This window comes from Xiphophorus hellerii, chromosome 19 (genome assembly GCF_003331165.1).
Source record: "Xiphophorus hellerii strain 12219 chromosome 19, Xiphophorus_hellerii-4.1, whole genome shotgun sequence".
NCBI lineage: Eukaryota > Metazoa > Chordata > Actinopteri > Cyprinodontiformes > Poeciliidae > Xiphophorus > Xiphophorus hellerii.
The window spans coordinates 15,939,497-15,965,699 of record NC_045690.1 but is presented as its reverse complement, the minus strand read 5'-3'; the positions used below and the strand labels follow the sequence as shown (position 1 = coordinate 15,965,699).

Sequence of the window (26,203 nt, the reverse complement as noted above, 5' to 3'; positions counted from 1 at the left end):
GATGTTACCTCACTCACTAGTTAGGCTACAGGCTGAGCATTATGCCGTTGTGTCTTCCTGTGTTACATGATGACAGATCAACAGACCAGTAAGGTCAGTTTGCCACAGTCAGAGTAACATGATCACAATAAGTGTTTACATGTAAACTGTTCGGATGGTCAATCGGCATAAGCCAGCCCTCTCGGTTCACATTCATTCCAATATATCTGAAACCAGTTAGAATATTCTGACTGGGGCATTTACATGGCATTCCTATTGTTTGTTTATTTGGATTACTTATGTTCATGTAAACATATCTAGAGACTGCAAGCTGCCTTTATGATACGTCTCTGCTCTGACCTCATCTATCTAAAGGTCATTGTTTCTGAAGTTTTGTAATATGAAGAAAATCAGATTCTTTTGGGTAATCCATTCAATTCCCCTGCTAAATAAATGAATTACAAATGCTAAGGGAGGTATGCAGAGTTTGAAATGGAGCTGGTAATTCTTCATTTCTTTGAACCTTCACGGACTATCTTGCAGTAAATTTGCTGTCACTTTCCTTTCTGAAAAGATTGGCAGCTGTTTCTCTTCTGAATAATGTTAATAATTCTAGAAAGACATTGAAATATTAGATCTGGCTTTTTGCAACTTTATGAGCACTTAACCAAGTGTATTAACATCTACCTGGCTTTACATTTCCAGTTACATCCAATGGAAGCAGCAAGCATGTTTTTTCCACCAACAGCTTTTCATATAAAGACCAGAACATCTTCATTGTGTCCTGAAAAACTATATATTTCACCCATGTTTTGTTAATGTCTTACAGTCACACTTTAGTCGTACGAGAACGCACTGAACTTCCTTTTTTTTTTTACATGGTTCATCAGCTGAAACCAATTCGATACCAACACCTAACATTTAAAACTTTTGCATAACCGTATCATGACGATCAGATTTGAGAGATGAACATAATTCTCTCTGCAGGTTATCAGATCATGCAAAACAGTTCGTCTCTCTGTCTGAATAGAACTTGACACGGTTTATTGGCCACTGTGTGCAGATTTGAATACAAACAGATGCTTTGTTGTTGCAGACGGGCTGCAGAAACACTTTTCAGAACAATTGGGGGAGGAAGTCTGAGACTGAAATTAATACAGCTTTTGTCTTCCTACAGATGAGCAAGCATGTCAGTCAGTCAGGGCTGGAAATTCCTGTGCATGAGGAGGGATTTCAGGCTGGAAAAGTGCCTGCCTGCAGATCTGCTGTCCACAGAATTGCAAACAGACAGGAGAACAGAAAGTAAACAACTTTACCCGACTTGATTTAGTCTATCATCAACTTCAAAAGTAGTTAAACCTCATTAATTTCATGGTGCAATTTCTGTTCTCAAAGTCCGTGCTGGTTACTGCAGACAGAAACCTCAGCCAGCGATGGCACTGCTATCTTGGCGACCCATTAAAGGCGAAATTTCAAGCCATTCACAGAGATTTACAGCGGCTGCAGTGTTGAAGATAGATGCAGCTGCGCCTGCTGCTGGACAGTCGATGGGACAAGACATATTTGCTCATGAATTCAATTAACTGCACACAGTCACGCTCGATTGGTGCGAGCTCTGCCCAATCACTATTACTATCTGTCATGCTCCCTGCCGGAGAGAGCAACACACCGAAGGGCGGACAGGGTGGAGATGGGAGGGGAAAGTAATACCTTTAACATTCCCAGGATAATGATTTTCATGTTTCTGTCATTTACAGCAGAAAAATTGCACTTTATCTGATTTTCCTCATTAACGTTTCATATTTTATGGGTGTCTTGTAGTGAATTAGTCTTGCCAGTGTTTTTCCTTGATTTTCACGACTCTGATATGCTCAATATGCCGTTTGGACATAAAGCTAACCCATTCCTGTCTTATTAGTACTTGAAGTTAACTGTTGACTTTAGCTACAAACCTGCTTCATTAGAACTGACCACAGCGTCTTAGTGGCGTTACAATGTGTCAAGTTTCCTGACCAGAGGTCAAAAATGTAAGTGTCCTGATCATTGAACCACTTTGTCATCATTTTTGTCTCATCACACATTTCTCAATCAAGCTAGAAAACAGAGATGATCACCAAATTGATCCTGGATTATTGGTAGATGTTCCTAATGGAATACTTTATGGAAGAAGATATTGACAGGCTTCATCATCATCAAACATCATCATAGATGTTTCCTAACAGGTTTATTCACAAAAGCAATGAGAATATTAACAAATGTGAAAAGCTGTGATTCTGAAATACATTCTGCAATAAAATCAATGCAGTTGAAATGTTTTTAACAGTACATTGAAGCCAGGCTGTAAATCTCAACAGGGGTCAATGAATCTGGTGCTCTGATTGCAGCAGATGGACATTTTCATCATTTCCATAGGTACTGTAGCTACACACTAATTAGAGTGTACAGTTTGACATTAAATGTATTAAACTGCCTCGGTGAACGCATTAAGAATTTTATGCCAATGTTCTTATTGCCAACACTGAATCTGATTAGATTTAAGGTTCCTGTATGTTAATTACTGGCTTCAATTCAAAAATGCTTTAGGTCCGTAAAACCCCGAAGGTTTCTCCTCCACGTCAGATTAGGGTTGATTTAGACATCTGTTTCATTTGGCGTACAGATGCTGAGAACACTTTACTCTGTGCCCTGGGCCATTTAACATTTGCTCAGTATCTTAAAATGAAACCGCCTGTGTAGATTGCTTTGGAAAGGTGCCTGCAACAGACAACCAGTTTGTGTTGAGGGTTTGCTTCTTGAGGAAAAGCCTAAGGCAAGAGATTAGAGGCAGAGTGTGATGAACACTAGTGCTGCCAGATAGAGCTTTTGCTCTGCATGCTGAATCTTCTGGTAACTGATGGGCTTTGTTTTTTCTAAATGACTCAGATTTTTCTTTGCTACCAAGATTTTTCTTCAACAGTTTCCAAGCAATGACTCATCTCTTTAAAACCTTCAGGAATTTCAGAGAATTGAAAAGAAAAATAATCATTTAGCTCAGAGTAAATGAGCCTGAAAGAATATTTTCATAATTTTGACACAGTAAGTTTTAACGTCGTCAATATGAAGAACTTACAAGAATCCAACAATGAAATATTTTCAATCTTTGTGTCAAGCTATTTTTGTTGTAATGCAAAGTCTGACAACAAGTAAATGAGCCAGTTTTATTCAAACTCTTTAGAAATGCCATTGTGGGAAAAAAAGGTCATAACTCTGTAAAATCTAAACTGTAGCTGTGTTTGTTGGATGCCGTCCCTATAGTGGCCCCTTCTGCCGGTAACCTCAGCTACTGTAGTTTCTTCTGTTTTCTTTAGTTTTTTTTGTTAGGAAGAACTGGTTTTAAAAAGAGTATTTTAAAAGAATTTAATAAACAGTTTTTGTACATTTGAAACTGTCTCGGATGTTTCCATGGATGCATGACCGAACCTGTGTGCCTTAAGAAGAAGGTAATATTCCCTGGGTGAAATTCCCAGGATGGCGCTGTGGAGCAACTTATTTGGGTCCAGAAATTTAAATTACACAAAATTCCTGATTTTAATCTAGTACCGCCACACACAGTTGACAAAATTTCAATATTTTAACCTTAGAATCCCCTCCAAAGTCTAAAGCAGGGCTTTTCAAAAGAGAAAAGGGGATTCCTGTCTCTGGTTCAAGGGTCAGTTTTGTCTCAAGCAGAAAGAGTTCAAATATATCAGTTAGAAAAGAATCAGGTTTTTATTACACTTCAACAGAACCACAGCCTGGTCTCCACCATGCCACGCCATATTGCTTCAGTAATTCATGGTAATTCATGGAAAAAGAGCTTAACCCAAGTATCGGGTGCATAGAAATGAACATACTTTTCACAAGCCAAAAATATCTGTTTTAAAAAAATCATTTTTTACTAATCTTATCAAGATACTGAATTTGGAGATTTTATTATCTGGAAGGCATTGTCATCTAACTTACATTCATAATTTCACGCTATGTGAAAGGAATATATATTTCACTTTCTGAAACGAGTGACAAAAATATTGGACATTTTGGAGGTATTCCAATTTTTTACATGCGTCTGTGTACTGTCGGATGTGAATCTGTTTTTAGGTCCGGATAGAAAAGAAGTCACCCGCTGCTCTGAGCAAAGGCGTCTCAAATCATATTTTTATACACCTGTTTGACATTGTGAACTTTGCCCACATGCACATGAATGAATCTGGTGTGCACTCATGATTTGATGCCTGTTTGCAAGATTGACTGCAAACAATGCATTCAATTGTACTCTGTTGCTCATCTTCACGGGCCACTGATTCTGTGCATGACATCCTTTTACGAATGTTTTTTAGTTCCGACATTTTAACACTTGGTATTCTGAGAGTGCCATTTAAACACAAAATTGGATCTAGACATTTGTCATTTAAGTGATCAAAGAAATTAAAAACGTATCCTCCTGTGACTCTATTAAGGAACTTTACTTGGCTCCATTTATATCTCACTCCACTTCTTTCCCTCCCTGCCTTCACATTGCTGCATTTGATTGATGCGCCTCAGGACATCCTCATTGCCTGTATCTATTCGTGACGTATGGCGTTGTCGTGATGCTCCATTGAGAACCTGCAGCAGCATGGTACAATGGATAAGGAAATGGTCCAGGAGAGAGAAGGTCACTGGTTCAATTTTCCTCAGGGTTCACAGCTGCCATGTCTTAGGCTTTACCTACATTTTCCTTCCTAACACATGGGCACAAACACTTAAGAGGCTTTCCAAAGGACAAACCTTTGTTATCTCTCTGCCGTGCTACAGCACACCGACAAAGTCAAAGTCAAATCTGAGATTGATATGATCTGGTAATGAGCTTGTCAGTCCACACGGTCACTTCTGTTTACATCCAGGATGAAAAATATATTAAAGGTTAAAATCCTTCATGATGTTTGCTTTGTTGCAACCATAAAGGACTGTCAGAATGCGAGACACAGCCACACAAGTCACTTTCAGGTGCTGCAAATTGGATTGCTTGTTGGACCGGTGACTGATGACTTAATTAAAGTAGATGGGTTTGAAGGAAGAAAGCAGAAGCAGCACCATTTATTTCTGCTGTATTGACCATATCTCTGTGCACCACACTGACAAGAAAAATCAGCATCTTTTGAGAATGTTAAGGTGCGATGATGGACATTGTCAAGAAGTCATTTCAGATAAAACAAAAAACAATATGAAAGTGAACAAGTTTTTGTAATGTAAACAATTTTGACTATTGTAAATATTCTCACATTTAATCTGACATCCTACAGCATGCAAGCCCTTACAACACTGGTTGATTTAAGCTCATCATTCAGTCTGAGTCTATCAGCATGCTATGACTTTCACTTGAGAATATTTGTCAACTGTGCTTTAAAAATGTTCTCCTATTCTGTCAGATTTTGAGGACTGTTTATTTTCAAGTAACGTAAAACATTTTATTTTAAATTTACTTTAGAATGTGGCTCGTGTCAATCTAAATCTTAAAATCTTCATGTTGAATGTCGAGCTTTGACCCACTTCTTGTCCAATTATTTATAATGGTCAGGTGAAGGATACCTTTGCTTTGCACAAAGAAAAGGTTGTGCTCTTTCATAACCTCTGCAAACTCTTACTTTTGCTGAATGTTGTATATAAACAAATGTCATGGAAATCCAATACAGACTGCTGATATTTATTTCTAGTCAATAATATTCAGTATAATTCAAGGCAGGTACAAACTCAAGAAGACCGAATGCTTGATCTGAATCAAAAGCTACACCTGTCAAGAATCCATTTTACGTTGTATACGCTTATGTACACCGATGTAACTAGGTTTAGCTGTGCTTTGTGGAGGATGCAATGAAGACATTACGTCCTGAAAATCACTTCATGATTTTTAAAACCAAATTGGTCACAAAGCAGATTTGCTTAAGTGGTGATTCAAAATTCACAAGAGGAGACTGGGCATAAAAGTAATCATTAGCATGATTTACTTCCATCAGAATGATTCATACTTTCTTTGCTGTTATACAACAACAGCACTGAAAATCAAGAACATTTTTTGTTTGCGTTGAAAGTGATCAAATTAAATTTAAAAGCGCTCTAATTAATAAACAAAACAAAGTTTGGAATCGATTCTGTCTGAGTAGATGATTGTTGGAAGCCTTTGAATAATGTGTGCAAATGACAGGGAAGAAATACAACAAACAAGTATTATTTGGGTGGGAGACTGTTTGCTTGGCTTTATAGGACTGAAGGTAATCTGAGCTCAGGTTTGTGGCAGGTGCTGGAGGGGAAAACGAGGGAGGTGTTGAAAGCCTGAGAGAGTGCCGAGACGGATTAGGGCTTCATTTGGGAGTGGGAGGTGTGCAGTGGGTGTTGTGCTGGGGACCCAGGTGGCGCCTGAGGAGAGTACTGCAAGTCTGCGTGCCTTTTCTCTCTGCTCAACACAGCTTATGTGCTGCCTGGCAGGAGAACACGATGAACCCGGAGCTGAGAACAATTAGATGCTGTTCAACTATTACTGGATTTGCATGTAATAGCGGTGCCCACTGTGCTCGGTGCTAACAGTGACAAAGACAAAAAAATTTGACTCTAACAATATGGATGGAAGCTGAGCTTTTTGATTTTCTGTTGCTGTAATTTCTTTAATATAAGGAGAATCAGGGCAAAGCAGATTTATAAAATCTCTGCTTTAAAAACTGATGGTTAGGGTTACTCCTATCAATCTTAAAAAACCTAACCTGCTGTTTCCGATTTTGATTGATACTGATTTTTTACGTCTGAAATGTTGCTAAATAAAGCAATAAATTTCCTGAATTGCCAACAGTGGAGTGACTATTGTCAATTGGAAACATGCAGACATGACCTGGTTGGTGGGAGTGTCAATCAAACGTCTCTCACACCAGCTCAATAGGACAGTGGCTGATTTTTAGACCTTTGATAAGGTAGATATGATGGGTAGATAAGATCGGCTCCACATCTAAGTTAAGCTAATCACCAATCTCCCAAAAGTAATAATCGGTGGACCTCTAGTCACACAGTCAATGTTAGACCAGCATGTCATATGAAACTTAAAATCACATAAAAGATATCCACAGCATAAACTAAATTCAGAAGTAAAGTAGCAACTGGTTGTTGCTAATCACATGCAAATTAACCTGACAATACTCAGCAAAATTTCCAAAATCCCCAGAAATCCATCTTTGACTCAATGGCCTGAGTTATCATGCTAAATGATAGAACAATTTGAAAAAATAACTTAAGTTCTTCTCTTGAAAGGAAGAGGTTTCAAGAGAAATCTGGACATCTGGAGAGCAATGCAGAGATGTCTAGTCATAACACACGGTTCAATATTTGGAGAAAACCAACCACATCACCTCACTATAAAAAAATCTGCAGACCAATAGTCAAACTGTAGTGGATGTGTGATGATTTGGGTTTGTTTTGCAGCCACAGATACTAAATATCCCGTGATATTTAGATGAGAGCAAATGTGAGGCCACCTGACAGTGGAAACCTGGTCCAAACTGAGTCATCAACGGGACAGTAACTGCCAACAAAGCAACAAATCTACAACAAAATGGCTGATAAAAGAAAACAAGGTATTGACCCAATGGCCCAGTCAAAGTCTAAACCTCAAACTGATTGAAGTCCTGTGGTGGGATCTTAAGAGAGCCATGCAAAAACAAATATCTGCAAATCTCAATGAACTGAAACAAAGATGGAAAGAAAGGTGATACAAAATTCCTTAACAATGTAATAAGACTGGTAAGGGTGTAATTAACTTAATTTTCCAGTGCAGGTTGGTGCACTTGTGAAAAATTATTAGGCCTTGGCAAACACCAGATAATTTTTATAAGTTTTGTACTTTTACATAAAGGTAAAGAAATAAAACAGGCTGTTTCTCCCGACAGGGTAACCAGGACCTATAAGTTAAAGTTAGATATCCACTTTTTACAGTTCCTTGTCTTCATTATTTCTCTCACTTCTGGCATATCAGAAAGCCTCATTTAGATTACACAGATTCAGGTGTTGCTGGTTTGTTATCAGACGACCAGCTGGGGGAGTTAAGCTGCATGAAATCAAAAGTTCTTCCCTGTTGCTCTGACCTGAAGTCCAAACACTTAATTTAGAATTTTCTCCAGGTTTCATTTTGAAATAATTTATGCTCACGATAATCTACAAGGTTAAAGACATTTAAATTGTCCTATTGCAGAAGAATATAATGACCAGGACAGTCAGACAAAAGCAGAGAGTAAGAAGAGGCCACAGGCAGGGGGAGAAATTCATAGCATAATGTTTAGGTAAGATTCCAATGTTGTTAATTTTGAATAGATAATTTAGTTATTAGGGGGGTAGACGGGAGTACAACCAAGATTTATTTCCAGATCACAGAGTAAGAATTTCCTGGTCATTATAGTGACCAGGAAATTACAAAAGTACTGAAGGAGGCCACCAACAGCTGGAAAAATGTCAGAAAAATGCCAGTTAAAGGTAACTGTTGACGTCAGGGAATCACAATGCAGAACTGAACATCTGTTCGGCATCATTTGGTGTGTCCGCTTGACAGTTAAAGGTGCAAAGTTCCCCTGAATAACCTTCTTAGAAACATAAAACACCTTGCCAGCAGTTGGTGAAGGGCATATTGTGCTTGTGGATGTAGGGCAGCTGGTAGGACAGGAGGAAACTGCATGAAAAATATGGATAGAGCACAATTATCAAGAAAGCTCTCACACTAATGAGATGCAGATGTAAAGAGAAGCATTTTAATAGATTCTGGCTAAAACAGAACAGTTATGTACAGAATAGATAGACTAGCAAACCCCACTGTATGATGTTTGTGACCCGCTTCAAAACTCTGCGTCCCGAATAGAGAACTTGAGAAATTTGTGAACGATTGTGGAAGTACTGAATTTAATAGTTTTTGATCTCTCCAACAGTCCAAAGCAAACAACTTTCTACAAAGGTTTTGGTGATTTTATACAACCCTTCTCTGGACAAAACTGTTATGCTGCACTTTTTACGCAATTATTAAAAATATTTACCACTTAAAAGTCATCACATCTCATCCTAGCGACTTCAGCATACAGGCCTTTCACCTGGCTTTTTAAAGGACCATCCTGGAAGTTAAGATATATCTGGTGTTTGAACAACAAAATAAGAAGTAGGTGTCTTTTAGAGGGGATCTTAAGTATTTGTGAAATTCAGCAGCTGTGGTCAAATAAAGACATTACAGCAGTTATCCCTGCTACATCGTATAAATAAGGCACTCCGATCTGATTCATGACTTATACAGTACATATCTTGGCAAATTAACTAAAAAAACCTTTTTCTTTAAGGGCTCTGGGTCTCTTAGACAGAACCAAATCATGTTGTTCATTAAACACGATAAAACCACTCACTGTTGACACTGTGCAACTTTACATTGACTTCAATGACATTATACGATTGCTCCTTTTAAGTCCCTGCAGATGTTGGGTGCTGTTTATTGTGGAGCACCGAGATTCATCAATGGATGTAGAGATTCATCAGTTCCTTTATTGCCAGCACTCAGATATTTTCATTCAAAAATCAATGACTGCTTTACTAGCACTGTTTCTAACCTCCTTTCCATCACTAAAGGAGAGAGACTACAGACTCTATTCAAAGACTTTCACTGCCTTTAGTGTTCCTTCAGTACATTCAGTACATACCTATTAGAAAGGCTTCATCCTACACAGTCCTTTCCACTAGGAAATAAGAACAACAGGACCAGATTCAGCTTAAGGGTTTCAAACAATGCAGAAAATATTACTGGAGGGTTTTCCTCTTTCCAGTGTTTTATTACTTGTATCTTTTGCTTCTATTTGACAATTTCAAGCAATCTGTTGTAATTGTTAAGCTGTATCTTTTAAACAAATTTCTATTCAAATAAAAAAAAATAAAAAGCTTGTAGCTTTCAGATTCCCTTTTATTGTGCAGCTGAAAAATTAGAGAGAACATCTTATCTTGATGGGCTCATAAATGTCTTGGTGTTATTTCTTGCAGTGAACTTTCCAGTTGTAAGGACATATGCTGGTTTTTTCCCCCATCTGTTACTATAAGAAACTTAAGAAAACAAATCCACTCAATAAAAACCCAATGTCTGAATGATTTTCGTTTGAGAAAAAGACCCCAAACACACCTGTCATGGCTTTGATACCAAAGAAGGATGTCTTTATAAGTTAAAATAATGTTGGCTACACTGCCTGTCATTAGAATACACAGCCTAAAGAAAGCTCTAAAAATGACATCAAAAAGACCAGAACAGTGTGAAATAGTGCAAATTACAGGAGATTTGAATCTGATCCCCATAATTAAGATATAGAACCTCATGTAACCTGCATTCATACATCTGTAATGAGCACATCTAGATTGGGGGAACCAGTTCTGCACTTGTTGATACTTTAACTTTTTTATCTTGTCTCTCAGATTTCCTGAAAATCCCCTGTTGTGCCCCAGTCATATAATTCAAAGTACATAAAGGTTTAACCTAATTTAATTTGAGAATTTCCTAATTTCAAACTGCAAATTGCCTGAGGCAGGATGTTCAGATACCTCTTCATTTAAGTGAAAGTTTAAATAACCATAACAACATGTTCTTTCATCATTATGAGCTGAACTTGGATTTAACAGTAACTACCCAACTCATCCCGTTAGTGATTTTCTTTGAATCTCAAATAAGTTGTGAACTCATTTAAGAACAGCTTTTTTAGCTCATCAGATAAATGGTGGCTAATCGGCATTTCCTGTGTCATGAGTCCAAGGAGAACACATGCTAGATGAAAACAGATTGCTGTTTTCAAAAGGTCCATGGAATTATTATAATCATGATTAGATGATGATCTTATTTGTCTTCTAGGAGCCAAAAACACTAAAAGATTAGATTGTTCATAGGCCAACATGAATTAAGAGTTAACAGAGTGAAGCTCTGCTTTGTTTTTCTGTCAGTGTTGATTTCAATCACCTGTTCCCTATAGGTAAAAAGAAGTAAGTCATAAAAACCCCCACTGTGTTAATATAATAAAAAAGAAATGTTCACCCTATTTCAATTATTATTCAAATTTCATCAGGATTAAGTTCTCCACAATACAGAATTTCTTTTTTATTATCTGTAAGTATTAACAGAATTCTTTCAATTCATTACTGGTGTTAGTTTGACAAAATACATCAATGAAATGCAACATTAATCCCATTAAAATGTGTTAGAAAAATTATCCTCCTGTTCATTTACTCATGAGTTTATTTTACAAGTTATGTTTTCATATTATTCTTTTTATATTATTCTTTTTTTTATTATTACTCTCATATTATTCTTCTTTTTATATTTACTTAACTTCTCTTTCTTTTGTAGTATATTATTAACTTTGTTTAGGATGTTTGCTTGGAAGCTAAAAACGTTAAACATTCATGTGTTATTAGTTCCATCTGTAACTGATTAGTTGTGGTCAGCCACATGCCCTTATAAGGGCATGTCCATAGGAGGTTTCAGAATGTAAAGACGGTTGGTCAATTCTCTGTGTGACTGTGTGAAGAGAAGCCCAACCTCCTTTTTCTATACAATAAAGAGAAATGCAAAGAAAGAACTGGCAGAATTGAGTCCAGACAGTGTTTGACAGCGATTCGTCGCGTCTGTTCTCAATTCTCCTATTCTGCAGAAAAGAAATCAAAAGAAACCTAATCTCTGTCTCTGGCTGATTCTTTGCAGGTTATGACAAAATAAACCTATCAAAATGTATGTATTAAAAAGTATAAAGCATATGTGTGAAACTATTGTACCATGCTTTTACTGATGGTGTGAAACAGAGCTGCTGTAGATGCTGTGTGTCAGACCCACCGTCCTCTGTAACGCTGATCAGATAATGCCTTTTTTAATACCAGGTTTTCTCAGTGAAGTGTAATGGGCACCATTAAGTTTAAGGTATTTAGAGTGCATTCACATCAGGCCTGTTCAGTCCACTTTAATCAATCTCTAGTTTGTTTACGTGGAAAGTCTGGTTTGTTTGGGGAGGTGCGAATGTGTAATCAAACTCTGATGTGGAGCAAAAAAGTGAACTCTAGTCTGTCTACAAACCTAGATCTCGGTTCAGTCTGCTATATGTAGATCTACAAAGTGTAAATGTATGACAGTAATTAAAATATTATTTCCCATTAAAGGGTCTATTTTCCAGTATGTTGTTATAATTCCCTCAATGAATAGAAACTAAAAAAAAACTAAACAAAAAGAGAAAGAAATGCCTTCCTGGAAGTTTTTCTTTTACCACATGCTCAAATGAGCTAACAGCACTCATCTTGCTTCTAGGACAAATCATGCAGTGACACTAACATTAGCTTCCTCCCTCTGTTGTGATTCATGGATATTTCTGCTAATAAGCTGTTCGCTTTGCAGTCCCAGTTAATCACATCCAGACAAAACTTACAGAAGAATTTCGTATTGAACACTGTAATTAATGACTAGCTCCATCTTCAACAGCTCTTTCCCTAATGGCCTGTAGCTAAGGGTGCTCTAAAATTAAGGTGTGGACTGCATCCGGATTTACTTGACTTTTAAGTTGAATCAGAAGGAAATTATAAATGTTTGGATAATGTTGATCTTTTTCTGGACTAACTGAGTGGAGGACACCCTGCTCGTCATCCAATGTCAGCTGCAGCCTGCGCAGTACTTTTCAAGATTAGTCCTGTGCCACTTACATAATGCCATTTTAACATAAATATAGCAGCAGTGAGAGCTTGTAAATATGAAAGAGGTTCCACAGAAAATGAAATGCATGACCTGCAGAGCTGCAGACTACTTGGATTTTACTGAAGCTTAAACTGATCAGTTTCTCTAAAAATGTAAACTCAAAACTGTGTTGATAAATTAATGTCAAATAGAAATAGAATTTCACATAAAGATGTCCGGGCAAAAATAATGCATGGCAATGTAATAACAAGTTCGTAAACAACTTTATATCCTTGTAGGGATCTCCTGAGCTCTGCTGCCAATTTCAAAATTTAATTTGGCTCATGATAAGAAGCCCTTGGTTGGTTATCTTTACTTCATTACTCCTTTTTATCTGAGTTCTGGAGACTCTCATTCTGTCTGGTAAACAAGTTGTCATTTTCGAACTTAGATGTATTCACTGAGGCAACTCATGCAACTACAGATTAAATAAAACATGTGGCAAAGGCATCTGAATATTGCAAATGCTTACAATGCTTTATTTAATTATTTTGATACAATTGAAATCCATTTGCATCTTTTAAACTCTGCTTATAGGAAATGGGAATTTCATCTCTACATCATTAAAAATGCACCCATTACATGTTGAAGCGGGAGCTGCTGTGTCTCTGTGTCTAGTTCAGAGGAAATTGAATCAGTTATATTAATTCAATTTGGGAGAATTTTAGGTTGACAGAGGAGGATATTATCTGAGCCTTGACCAGTCTACGCATTTCATTGCACAACACGACATAATGAAGTTAAAAATCACAGAAAGTAGCTATGTGACTTCCAGACATGTTTGAGCAGATTTGGGAACGGTGCAGACATGTGAGACACATTTAGCTGACACACACACACACACCCCCACACACACACCCGCACACGCCTAGAAGAAACGTCTCTTGAAGGACATCAAGTTTTGTGATTCGACATGTTCAAAAATAGTTCCCACACTTTTCTACTGAATACACTTTTAATAAATAATATTAAAACCTTTTCCAAATAAAACAAAGGCTTTGCTGTACTTACCCATGGTGCAGTTGGTGGTGAAGTGAGGTTCAACTGTGGCAGTATCATCATGGAGGATCCGTTGATCGTAGCTGGCTGAGATCCGAAAAGGAGACCCCCTGCTGGTCCGAAGGGTGAGGTGGACCACTGCCCAGCTGCCGAGGAGAGAAAGCAGGAGTAGGGTCAGTGCAATGAGCAGACACCATGGCTGACAGAAACAGCGGCAGCATCTGTGAGGGTTCGGCGTTAGCAGGGTCTGGGCCGGCTCAGTGGAGGCTCCCGGGGGCTCAGAGGGAGGACTGTCCAGGGCTTCCCTGGAAGTCGTCACTGGAACTTCCTCATCCCCTTCCATTTTGGGAGGGTCCCCTTCTTCCTTTATCTGCTGATGCATAGCCCACCCTTAAAGCCCACCTCACAAGATAATCCAGTTCAGGTAGTGATCTGTGCCTGGAATTGAAAGAGGAATATGACAGCAGGTGTGCAAGCTGAGAAACAACACCAGCACACTCAGGTGAAGTTTCCTGTGTATGTGAGAGAGAGTGCTGCACTGAATGCTGTCCTTCCTCCACCAGTGGCGGGCTTTGTGCACTTCAACTGGCTCTAATTTTATTAAGCAAATTGCGTTGATTTCTCTCTGCCTCGAAGCACATCAACAATCCCTCTCTCTCTCTCTCTCCCTCCCTGTCTTCCTCTTTTTCCCCTCCCCCTTGTTTGCTGCCCATCCCCTCAGTTTCAAGTCAAGGCATTAAATATAAGCAGACTCCTGTAAACACATTTCACTGATGAAAGTTTTTTGAGTTTTGGTTTATAAGCACCAGGCACTTGCAGGCCGACCATGACCATCTGCTCCCGGTAGCATGAATTATCTTCATATTACAGGAGTCACAAATGCCTGGTCACATATTACACGCTTCAGGGATCAAATCCTCACGGACAAAAAAATACAATAGAAAAACCAAAATATGTGAGTTTATTTTGCTAATTTTAGGACATACTTTAAGTTTAACTCTAACAACTAAAGTCCTACGATGTTTTTGGTCTTTTTGAATATAAGAGAGAAAGAGGTCTCTGTATATTTCAACTGCATCAAATGGTGGACAATTTTGAGAGATCTTCCATCTTACCCTTTCCCCAAACATACAGATGACTATTTTGATCACTGTATTGCTGATTTGGGTATTTTTGAAGCACAAGGTAACATAATTGTTTCAAATAACGAAAATAAAAAAAGCTTAGCACCAACTAAACATTTCATGTGTTTTCTTAGCTTACAGTTAAGTAAAATGATGCACAACAAATTATATTTTCAGTTACGGCACTGGGTCATTTCGAGTGTTTTTGGCCCATGATCAGGATTACTGATTATTGTGCATTTAAAATTTATCAGCTGTGGACACAAACAAACAGAAGGGATTAAATTTTAAACAAAATTGTATTTACTTGCCAGAGATGAAAAACAGAAACAGCAAATAGAAAATAGAACCCATTTTAATTGAGATCTTTACCAATCAGGACATAATTAAAATAACTTGGTCTCAAGTGCAGAAAGACATTCAACAGATTTCCTGTTGTCATTCTCTATTAGAGAAAGTCAACGTGCAGAATCTGTGTTTATACCCTTAAGCACGCCTGTGCTGTTTTACTGTTTGAGTGAAATTAGCAGCAATATGACAGAAAATTTATATAAAAGAGTAAACAAGGACAAGCTGTTGATAAGTACTGAAGGAGAAAGACCCTTCTTTATTTAAAAAACGAGCAAAAAAACCCCAACATGGCAGCTTGAAAAGTTTAATCTGACTGAACCTCAAGGCCTCTGGAACAATGTCACTTTGATAAATGAACCCAAAGTAGAGATGTCTGAACGTAATGCACAACACACTGTTAAGAAAAAACCTATCACTGCAAATCAGCATCAAACATAACAACTGGCAAGCATGGTGGAGGAGGAATGATGACCAGGATTAATTCTCTCTTTATGCCACTCAGCTAAATACATCATGAAAGTTAAATGCTATGGTATTCATAATAAAGCAAATATTTATTTTTTTAAGGCTAGATTTGTTTTTATAAGTGGTGCAAAACTACAAAGGAACAAATATGGAAATGTTTCCCTGTTTTATAAGGATTTCAAAAAGGTCTCAAAATGGTTTGTTCTGTTATGCTGAGAGAACTTAGCATAACCCAACATTTCAATTATGATGAGCGCACAAGGAAATAATAAGCTGCCTGTGTTTGTTGCAGAGCTTATTTTATGCTTTGTTAGTCAAGCAAATACAAATGCACATTCACACACAAACAGGTTGTGAATTTTTTCTTATTTCCCAAACGTCTAAGCTCGAGCTCAACATTTATAACGTCTCCATGTTTTCCCCAATCGTTCTCACCTCTGCCCTGTCACTTCTCTCTGAGATATTTTTTGTCCCCCCCTCTGCTTTTATCACCCCAATGCAGCATAAAGCAGAAGGAGGATGCTGACCAAATAGGAAATGATGTCGCAGCTCCAAAGTGCGGTGTTACTGAGCACCTCTGCAGTGTTGGACCTGCTCCCTGCTATACTCCATAACAGAGAGGAAATGAAACCCTGGATACAGTGAGTGCTGTCACCGTGTCCATGATAACCTTGAAATGATGGCACTGAGCAATATGTGCTGTACATGCTGTTAGCCGAAAACCCAGTGGGTTCGGCCACAGGTCAAATCACAGAAAACAACTTCCTGTAGGGGTAAAATAAAGACACATGTAGAAAGTATTTGACAAAAGTAAAATATGATAATACTAAAATCAACAGAGCTTTCTGCTCAAAGTTAACATTTTTAACTCAATCTGCTAAATTATTGCAAATATTCTGCTCAAGTCCTGAGGTGTTAAATAATTTTTATGGCTTATCATGGCTACGTCTCTACAGGCACACGCAGGACTGATTAACTGAGTAGCATATCAGAGCAGAGCTGCCAAGCAACATCACTCAAACATTTAAATCCCATTATTATTGGACCATCCAAGCAAGGTGGTCCTATATGTAAATACATGAAATAAAAAATGAATGTTAAAGGCTCTTGTGGGATTTATGTGCACTGGTAATCTGCAGGCTGATGTTAGTAATTCTCATTTTTGTCCCATTGTGTCTTGCAAACAGCTTGTTGGTTATTCAAAATCATCTGACCTTTGTTCACAATGCTGCTTGGTATAATGGGGCTTTTACAAAACAACAGAAAAACAACACTGCACTGACCAACAATCTTTTTTGCACATTTGACAGTTCTCATTTGATAATGCTTTTCATTTCTGCTCCCTCAATGCTCGGCTCTGGCTAATGTCTGGCTTTTCATTTTCATTTGCTGTGTTTTCTTGTTAGTGAGGATGTGGGATGCTTGTGTCCTAACCACATTAAGGTTTATTTGTCTTGTGGGTTCTGGTTTATATTAGCACAAGGCCTCATCTGTAAGGACAAACAGTGTATATGAGAAAAAGAAAAGAAGGCATTTCTTCTACCAACTTAAACACAGGCTCAAAGACATGTTGGAATAAAACCACACTATAAAAAAGAGCTTGGGATATTAGCAAATATTAGCCAGTTAGACATTTCATACATATTACTTTACAAATACCAATTAAACATTTTAATTTTAATTTGATGGGAAGATAGTGGCTCAGTTAGTCATTATTGTGACAAACAAAAAAGGTGGGATGTTTATAGAGTTTTATTAAGAATAAATTTGGGAACGTAATATAAAAAAGAGGTATTGTAAGACTTGTAGTTCAAAGAAAGTTTTCCTTCAAAACAAACTGATGTTTTTATGCAGCTTTGGCTATCTTGGGAATTTTAATGACAGCGCTAACAGTTCATTGACACATTTTAACTTTGCATCATAACATCGAAAAAAATAAATCTCATCAGAAAGTTCAACTTTCCACCACGATGAGATTTTTCACCCTGAGGCAGTAGCTACTAATGCTGCATTGCACTGAAGTGTACACGTTTGGTCAGAATCACAGACAGATGAAGGAGTCCTCAAACTGTGCCATTCTTTGAATTTTACATTATAAAAACAAAACTAACCTCATTACAAAACAGAGGATAGCAACAACCTGCACTATTTGATACTGAAAAGCAATCCAGCTGAGGTGCTCGAGCCAAAGTGCTCCAAATAAATACACGGCTTTCAATCACATGCAAACATTCAACTTCAAGTACCCTGTCCAATGTATCTGCGATAAAACTCAGAGATGGGACAGAATGGAAACTCCTTTACATAGTAATGGGATTTTTAACCCCTATGAGATGTGGTTATGTGTTTCAATCACTTGTTTGTAGATAGAAGTTTTTTTTTTTTCTTTCAGTGGCACTAAGATGAGGCTGATTGAAAATGATACTGCAAACAAATAGGTGCGCACTCAGGTGGCTGGGGTTAAGAGTTACGAGATGGGCTGTGGAGGAGGAGTCGGCTGCTGACATGACTGCTGCTGGAAGTGGGTTCTCTACTTGAGCCACATTGATTTTGACTGTCAAACCAGCCTGAACACAACAGGATTAGGTCGACATGTTAGGAGGAGGGCAGATTATGCAGGAGGGCGCAGCATGTTACAGATGAATGAATCCTTCCTTCTCAAACTAAACTGCCAGAACGCAGCAGAAACCCAAAGTTTTTGATTACTTTCAGAAGAGAACTTAATGCTGAGAGACGTATACTCCTAATCAACTATTCATCTTTTTTTTTTTTTTTTTACTCAACTACATTTAGTATGGGAAGCATCACTATGCACCACATTTTAGGAACACTGCATACCTTCCCCCCTAAGACATACTCCTCGTTTCATAGCGAAACTTTATGAACACTGTAAAGTGTGAAAGACCAGCTCAGGGTACAGTAATGGTCAGGCTTTTACAATTTCACAGACTATAATTTGGGATAGCACTCAGGGCAGTTCTCAGGCATTGTGAATTCTGACGAGTCACGTCTGAAAACATCCATCTTACATTTCTGAGATACATAAATTACTCAGACTGAAAAATGAATCAATCTGCCACAAGCAAATTACAGAAGATGAAACCCTGAAATATAAACAAACAGGCAAAAATCATCCCTGGTGTACACTTTAATATGACCTAGAAACAAGAACACAGAGACAAAGTTCAGGGATAACTGAAGAACAAGTTGAACTAGTTGTATGTTTTCGCTGTTTTTAAGTTTTTTTGTTATAATTCAAAAAAATTAATACTTGTAAAATTAATATTTTACAAGTATTAAAGTATTAAATACTTTATTATTTAGTATTAAAGTATAAAAAATAATATTAATACTAGTAGCAGTTGACTGCTCATGAAAGGAAAAAAAAACAGCTCCCAGAATCAACAGAAACTGACATTGACAGGTTTACAAAAAGCATTGAAACTGGCTGTAAAATTCTGGGCAGAGGAACCACAAGACTCATAAATACAATCCAGAAAAAAAACACTTTAAAACATGTCAAATATACAGGATATAAACATACATAAAAAACTTTAGATGGAATAATAGGTCTAACCTGATAACTATCTAAAGGTTAACAGGGTGCAAATAGCAGACCTTTAAAGTTTGCTTCTATATCTGGCCTTTCTTGCAGCATTTTAAACTCTTGATCTATAGCCCTTCACACTTTCTGATGTCTTTTGTAAAGATTTCTTTTAATCCTGACTCCAGCACAAGATTGAAACTGCAGAAATTTTAAGAACTTTATAATAAGCAGTCTCCATGCAAAGATAAATTGTCCCCATTTTTAGTTTGATCCACAGAAAATATGATACATAAAGGCATTATAGAACAAGAAGCAGTACTTTGGCAGCAACTAGGGGCTTCTCAAACCCCTCCATGTATTTGACACATTACCTATTTATAAAAGTCTGCTATGGATATGTCACAAAAACAATTACAGTTTATAAAACCAAAGATGTCAACAAATGAAGGTGTGAGCAATATATTATCGACAGAAACAGTTTTGAGTGCTCATTTGCATAAAAGTTGGAAGATCTACAGATTTGCACTTGTCAGTCATCTTTGACATGACAAGATTCTTGTCATTTCCTTACTGAAACATTAGATGATTACAGAAAAAGTAATCCAATTTATTAAAGTCAGATTAAGAAAAAACAAAATGGATGAAGAACTCAAGAGCCAATGCATAAATTTAACAGTAATAAACAACATTTTTATATCTGATGGGGGAATCAAGCGATATCTAAAGAAACAAAGTCGGTGGTAATGAGTGCATAGGACTGAAGTTATGAAATAATTTATGAGATTTATGAGGAGGAGCAGTGAAGCTATTGCCTGATTGAAAAATATGACCAATGGACATGATGTAAATCCAAAAGAAAAACAAAAAACTGTCAGGCTCTGCTGGTTTTTATCAATTTTTAAAAATCTTCTTAGTGTAATTGATCTGGCATAAATTTAAATTGTAAAAGTAGGTGATGTCTGGCATTGGATAAATGGTAGTTTTGGGAATAAATTAAATGAGCAAAACTCAGCTGTAAGTGCCAATAAAAAAATAAAAATAACACCTAAATTGCCTGGCTTTTCTTTTTGAAAATGTTAAAAAATAAATGAGACTGCATGAGTGAGTGCAGGTATTTAATGATACTCGTGGGGTCCAAGCAAACCTCTCAAAACCACAAGAATAATGATGAGCAAGAGAAGCAGCAAACCATGGGTCTCTTTTCAAAACGACAACAAAATAGGCTAGTTGAGCTTGTTGTTTACTGTTGATTGGCTGGTTGCTTCACTTCAGTGCCCATCTGTGCTCTAATATCTCCAGCCAGTTTTATCAGGGTGAAGGAATTATTTTAAAACACATATCTGCAGTTAAGCAGAAGAGAGGCAGCAGGTAATCCTAGCACAAATAGTATAACTTCAAGAACCAGATGCTCTTTAGCCATCTGGGAGAGTGGGAATAAAAAACAAAACACTTGGCTCTGAACTGTGATGTGGGTCGTTCACTTTCTGACGGTTCAGTGTTTTCAAGTTTCGATTCATTTAATTTTTGGGGGAAAACATGATGGCAATTAAAAGGTAGAAGAAATGAAAGAACTATTGATCCAAAAGTAATAGATTAGCATAAGGAATTCAAGGAAATCAACCAAAGTTCAGAGAAAAGTAAAAACCTTCAGAGCCATTGTTCACATTTTAAAATTCTTAAATATTTAAGATGATTAGGTTCCTGAGTTTGAACATTTTTATTCTTTTACTGATGCAAATTTTGCAACCACAGCAACCCCAAAACCAACAAAAAGGATCCAAACGGGGCTCCTGCATCACTAACATCACTTTCTTTCTGATAGCCTTTGTGTTGCTGTCAGAAAGAATGAGTCACCACCAGGAATAATGATTATGGATCCTGTGTGTGCTTTTGCGTTTCTGAAAAAGTGATTGGTCAATTCTTCACTTCCCAAATAATGCACATCATCACTGAACTTTTTTTTTCACGGAATATAGTTTATTATAAAAAGTAATCAGTGTAGCTAAATGTGACCATTAGCATATTTTACATTAAAAATGTCTCAATGAGCAAAGTCTTATGGTTCACTTTGTGCTTTGGTCTAGTAATTTAAATTAAAGTTGTAGCTCCTGATCTTCATTTATTATTTTGGGTTATATTTGAACTAATTTAATAAGTGTGTTTTGAAACAGTTGGACTTCAGTTAATTTAAGAGTATGTTACACACATACATTTTTAAAAGCACCCAAGTTTTTTTCATTGGTTCAATTCACCCAGACTGTTTTATCGGTCATATGAACATAAATAATAACCAACATCTGAACACAAAATATAGCTTGTACATCAGAAAACCTCCAGACAACAGAAACATCCATCCTTCTAAACCCAATTCCCTCACCATATCAGAAAATGTTAAAAGAAAATTTTCTTTGGGGAAAAAAAATACTGCCCTGCTTACAAGTCACACAAGTACAGACACAAAACTTATGTTCAACTAAAATATATATTTGAAAGCCACACTTTCATGAAGAAAGTGTCTACAAACACAAACAAAATGACTTCCATTTCTTGTCTATTTAGCATTTTGCTATGAGGCAGAGTTGCAGAATCATCACCTGTGGCATGGAAACGGCATGTTGAGATCTATCCCACCCATATCCAGTAAAGTTCAACTCGCATTTCAGTGAACACTTCATTTTCTTGTAGTTTCCACCCTTGTCTTTGCTTCATATTTCTTTCCCATTGATCATATGAGTTGGTTTCCTCTTGGAGCTTCACAATCAGATGTGTTATTCCGCCCACACCCCGTATGGTTCAGAATAATTCAGAGGTTGCAACTCCTCCGTGGGAGTGCTCTTTAATGACACTGTGCTGATTGAAATATCACAGCAGCCGTGAGGTGGGAAGTTACAGAGTTGGGAGCTTTAAGGTACCATAAAAAAATTAGAGGACGCATTCTTTTCAAAGAATAATAGAGGGCATCATTTCACTCGAATCAGTCTACCAGCCCAGGCTCCTAGCATTCATGTAAACGTTGCAGTTCATTCTGCAGAGAAGCTTCCTCCATGACTGATGTTCAGCTAATTTCTAAGTTCACCTTCTCGATGCTAAATTAAACTGCAAATCCAATTTCTTAGGTTTTCTGCTGTACTTTATAAGGCACATAAAGCATGCGAGATCTCCATGAATTTGCCAGATTCAGTAATGAAAACATTGCGGCTTTACACTGCTGAGCTATTACAAAGATGAAAGGTACAGGAGAGGTTGGGGGGTTTGTGGTGTGGTGGGGTTGGATCACATGGCTCTTTGCACTTTTTAATTATGACCCCAAACTCAATTACTTTGCAACCTGGTAGTTTAGAGAGCCAAGGGAAATTGCTCCAAAAGAGTGACAGCGCTTGTGATTAAAGCATGTTCACTTTGCAACAACAAAAAAATGCTGCAGATGAAGCCCTGCGCTACCAGGAAATGAATGATGACTGAAAACAAAAGGAAAAAAGTCAACTTCCTCTAATTGACTTATTCATCACGTGGCACCAGACCACAACATATGTTATGGGCAGCTTACCTGTACATGTGTAGAAAAAAAGCTGTTGTTTTTCTTTTTAATAGTGTAGCTGGCAGAAGTGCAATGTGCTGACACTACAGATAAATGAAAAATAAAAGGTAAAATTAATAGAGGTTCTATGTGTATTTGCTTCAAATCTTCAAATCTTTATTTTACTTTAGTCAGAAGTGCCAAGAACACCAGGATGCATCAGCCAGCCATAAAATGTTGACTTTGGTGAAACTGTGTTTAAATTCAGCTTTTCTTGTCATCTCGAAGCAAGCGTTGACAAGGTTAATAGCAGTGGTGTGCAAGATATTTAGAATAATCTTCTAAAAGACTATTGCAAATGTTTCAATGATTCATTCAAGAAGTCACAAAAGAACCAGGAACAACATCTAAAATATAAAAGGCTTCCCATCTGGGAAAGAGAACATTTAGCAACTCAATCTCCTATAGAAAACAAAACGAAACAAAACAAAAAAATTACTGAAATAATGAAGTCAGAACCATACCTGCCTGAGATTAGCTTTTTACCAAACATCATGCAAAATTTTTATACTTTTCTTGCATCTCTTTATTAGGCCCCATTTCCTAGTAAAAAGTCATGGGCAGATCTTTGTGACAACAAAACCTTCATGCATAAACATTAAAAATAAAAAGCAGAAATAATTTTAAGTAGTATAGTTCCAATGTTTCTTCATGTTGGGAGTGAACTTGTATGTTTACAGTGTATAAAAAGGGAATATGTGAGTGGTATTTACTAGTCTGTTTCAGCCCATCAAAGGAAAGTTTTCCATGTTTAAATATGTTTCGATCATAGACTTCTAAGGTGGGAGTGTTTGGATAAAAGCTTGGAGAGCAGAAATCAGTGTGAATGCATTTTAATTTGGTTTTAATGATGTCCATCAGCAAAATTAAACATTATCTACATCAGCAGCAACATATTTGAAGTTACACAGAATCTTTGGTTTGTTCTTGTGATAAAAAATATGTTATTTATTCATTGAGAGTGGACATTACAAAAGTAGAAAATAGTTGAGCACTTATTGGCTGAACAACTGCTCAAAATGCTTTTAAAGGCTTTTTGATATTTGGCAGAGTTTTATTCAACTTCTCTGGCATTTTAATGTCTTTTTAGCGACATTTTTAACAATTCAGGTAGCAATTTGTTAGTCTTGTAGAGTGAATATATACCAAAATATAATTACCTATTTCAATACTCTGTTGACTGACAGAGAGTGAAAATGCTTCCATCCAGACAGCGTGCCATCATTACTTTGTTATATCAAGGTCTCTACATGTGATCTGGTCTCTGTTTAATTAAGTTAAGCAAGCATACATATCTGTGATTTAAAAATAGAAGACACCTCATCAACATAGACCTCGTACTAAAATATGTATCGTCTTAACTCCCACAGTAGTGAGTCCTCAGGTTGCCACATGCCTTCTTTATTCTAGTTTGGAAGTCCTTTAGTCATAAACTTAACATGCTCTCGTACACGCCGATCCAGAACGTCCCAAACCAGGTCGATGGGCAACATGTCCGGAGAGGATGCTGGCCATCCAAGAACTGGTATGTTTTCAGCTGCCAGGTATTGCCTACAGCTCCTTGCAATATGGGGCCAGGCATTATCAATCCTAGAAATCCTAGAAAAGGCCTGACTGGTAATTATTTGTTGATAACTCAATGGTATTCTGCAAGAATAATGACATAAGCTGCAATCATGAGGAGTAAATCCACAATCACCACCGACAAATCCATGATCAAATAATTTCTGCCTGATCCAGTGGGAGTAACTCTGTGTTTTATACACAAATCCCTCTTAATACTTCCACAGAAAAAATACTGAAATGCCTTTAATCAAAAAATAGTTAATTTGAGTAAGTAAAGGCTCCAAAAGTGCAAACATTTTGCAGTTAATAATAAAAACCTGTTCAGAGCTCAGAGTTTGTGTTTCTCAAATCACAGAGTTTGTGCCAATAAATAATCATTGATCATTAAAGCTTTCCGGCACTGTGAGAGTCCATTTAATTCAAAAACGCAAAAAGCCAGTTTGATGTCTAAAAATATTCTAGCATCATTTCCAAAACAGTTTACATCTAAACAGAGACTTGGACTGTAAGGTTAGGCTTCAAAGTGATTCCAATCAAATCTTTGATGAAAAGTCCTCTAAGTTAGCTGAACTTAAGGCAGCGGTGTCTTTATCTTATAGATAAATCTGAATGAGCAGGCTGTGCTAAATAGCAATGAGGTGTTATTCTCCTGTTTTGTAAAACAACTGAAAGGATGGATGAAACGTAGTTTTGCAGATGATTAAATCTCAGCACCCAGTCTGTCTCGCCCAGTTGCAGGAAGGGCTGAAAATGTCCAAAACAGAGTCCAATCATGCTCACCTCATAAAGGTATGATTAGATTTTGTGCTATCAGTGATGCTGTTTGATGGGGAAAAAACAGCAGCATGAGTTGTGTTACTCAAAAGTGATGCCTGAGGACTCTCAGAGCAGAGAGGTCAGTCACTGATTAAAGATTTGATCTCTTTGCACAAAACACCCTGATATGAATACACATCATCAGAGAACCCAACACATCTCAAAAACGTATAGCTCTCCTTAAGAGTTTATTAAAAAACTACAAATTTGGATGGAAACAGCAGCTAACCACACCTTAATATGCATCAACATACAAAGTGAAAATCCTCCTAGTACTGCTGCAGAAAGCTAATATTTTCAGTGTTCATTATCTCTGCTCTTTAGTCAATCAGCAGTAAAGAAAATGTATGGCGATCGGGGATTGGCTGCTTTGAAAACACCAGCCAATAGCAAGTCAAGTAGCATTGCATATAGGTATTACAACTTGCCAAGCTGCATTTCCAAATATTTTAAATATTCTCCATAGAAAATCTAGGTGATTTCTCTGCCAGTTGGAGTTACATTCCACAGAAAAATACACTAACAGACGAGTGTCCACCATAACCTTTCTCCACACCACTGACACAATAAGGTTTACAGTGAAAGCTTGTTGACAAATACATTCTATACTCCAGCTACCGCTGTGGTTGCAAATATGATTTAAAAAAAAATGAAGTTAATGTTCTGCTTTCGAGAAGCTATTACTAACCCCTTCCATCATTTGGGCCGTACAAAAAAATCTTGAATTCATGACTGCCATCTTCTATGAAACCTGCCTGCATGTCTGCACCACGTTTCAATCAGACAGAATGCAAACCTCCGCCATTCAAACGAAATGAAATTGGGCCGGTTTGACAGAGCACATATCCCAGTGACAAAAAGAAAGCCTTCGAGTGAATAGGTGGTGAGAACAGTTGCCATGAAACCTTCATGTGCCTGCAGGGGAAGATGAAAGGAACAAACCCTCTGTTTTGCTTTATTCTAGTCATTACAAACAGCCTCTCTGCAGCTTTAATTTGTCTGGTGTGCAAGACTCGAGGAAAAAAAAA

General features: G+C 37.3%; 1 protein-coding gene across 2 annotated transcripts in view; it reads right to left on the bottom strand.

Moving 5' to 3' along the window:
- The window catches only part of alk (ALK receptor tyrosine kinase), a 430,726-nt gene that overhangs the window by 78,376 nt on the left and 326,147 nt on the right, over positions 1-26,203 (bottom strand). For both annotated transcript variants that reach the window (XM_032546829.1, XM_032546830.1), the window contains exon 5: positions 13,742-13,875. In XM_032546829.1, the coding sequence (XP_032402720.1) occupies positions 13,742-13,875 (134 nt within the window). The remainder of the gene's footprint in view (positions 1-13,741; positions 13,876-26,203) is intronic.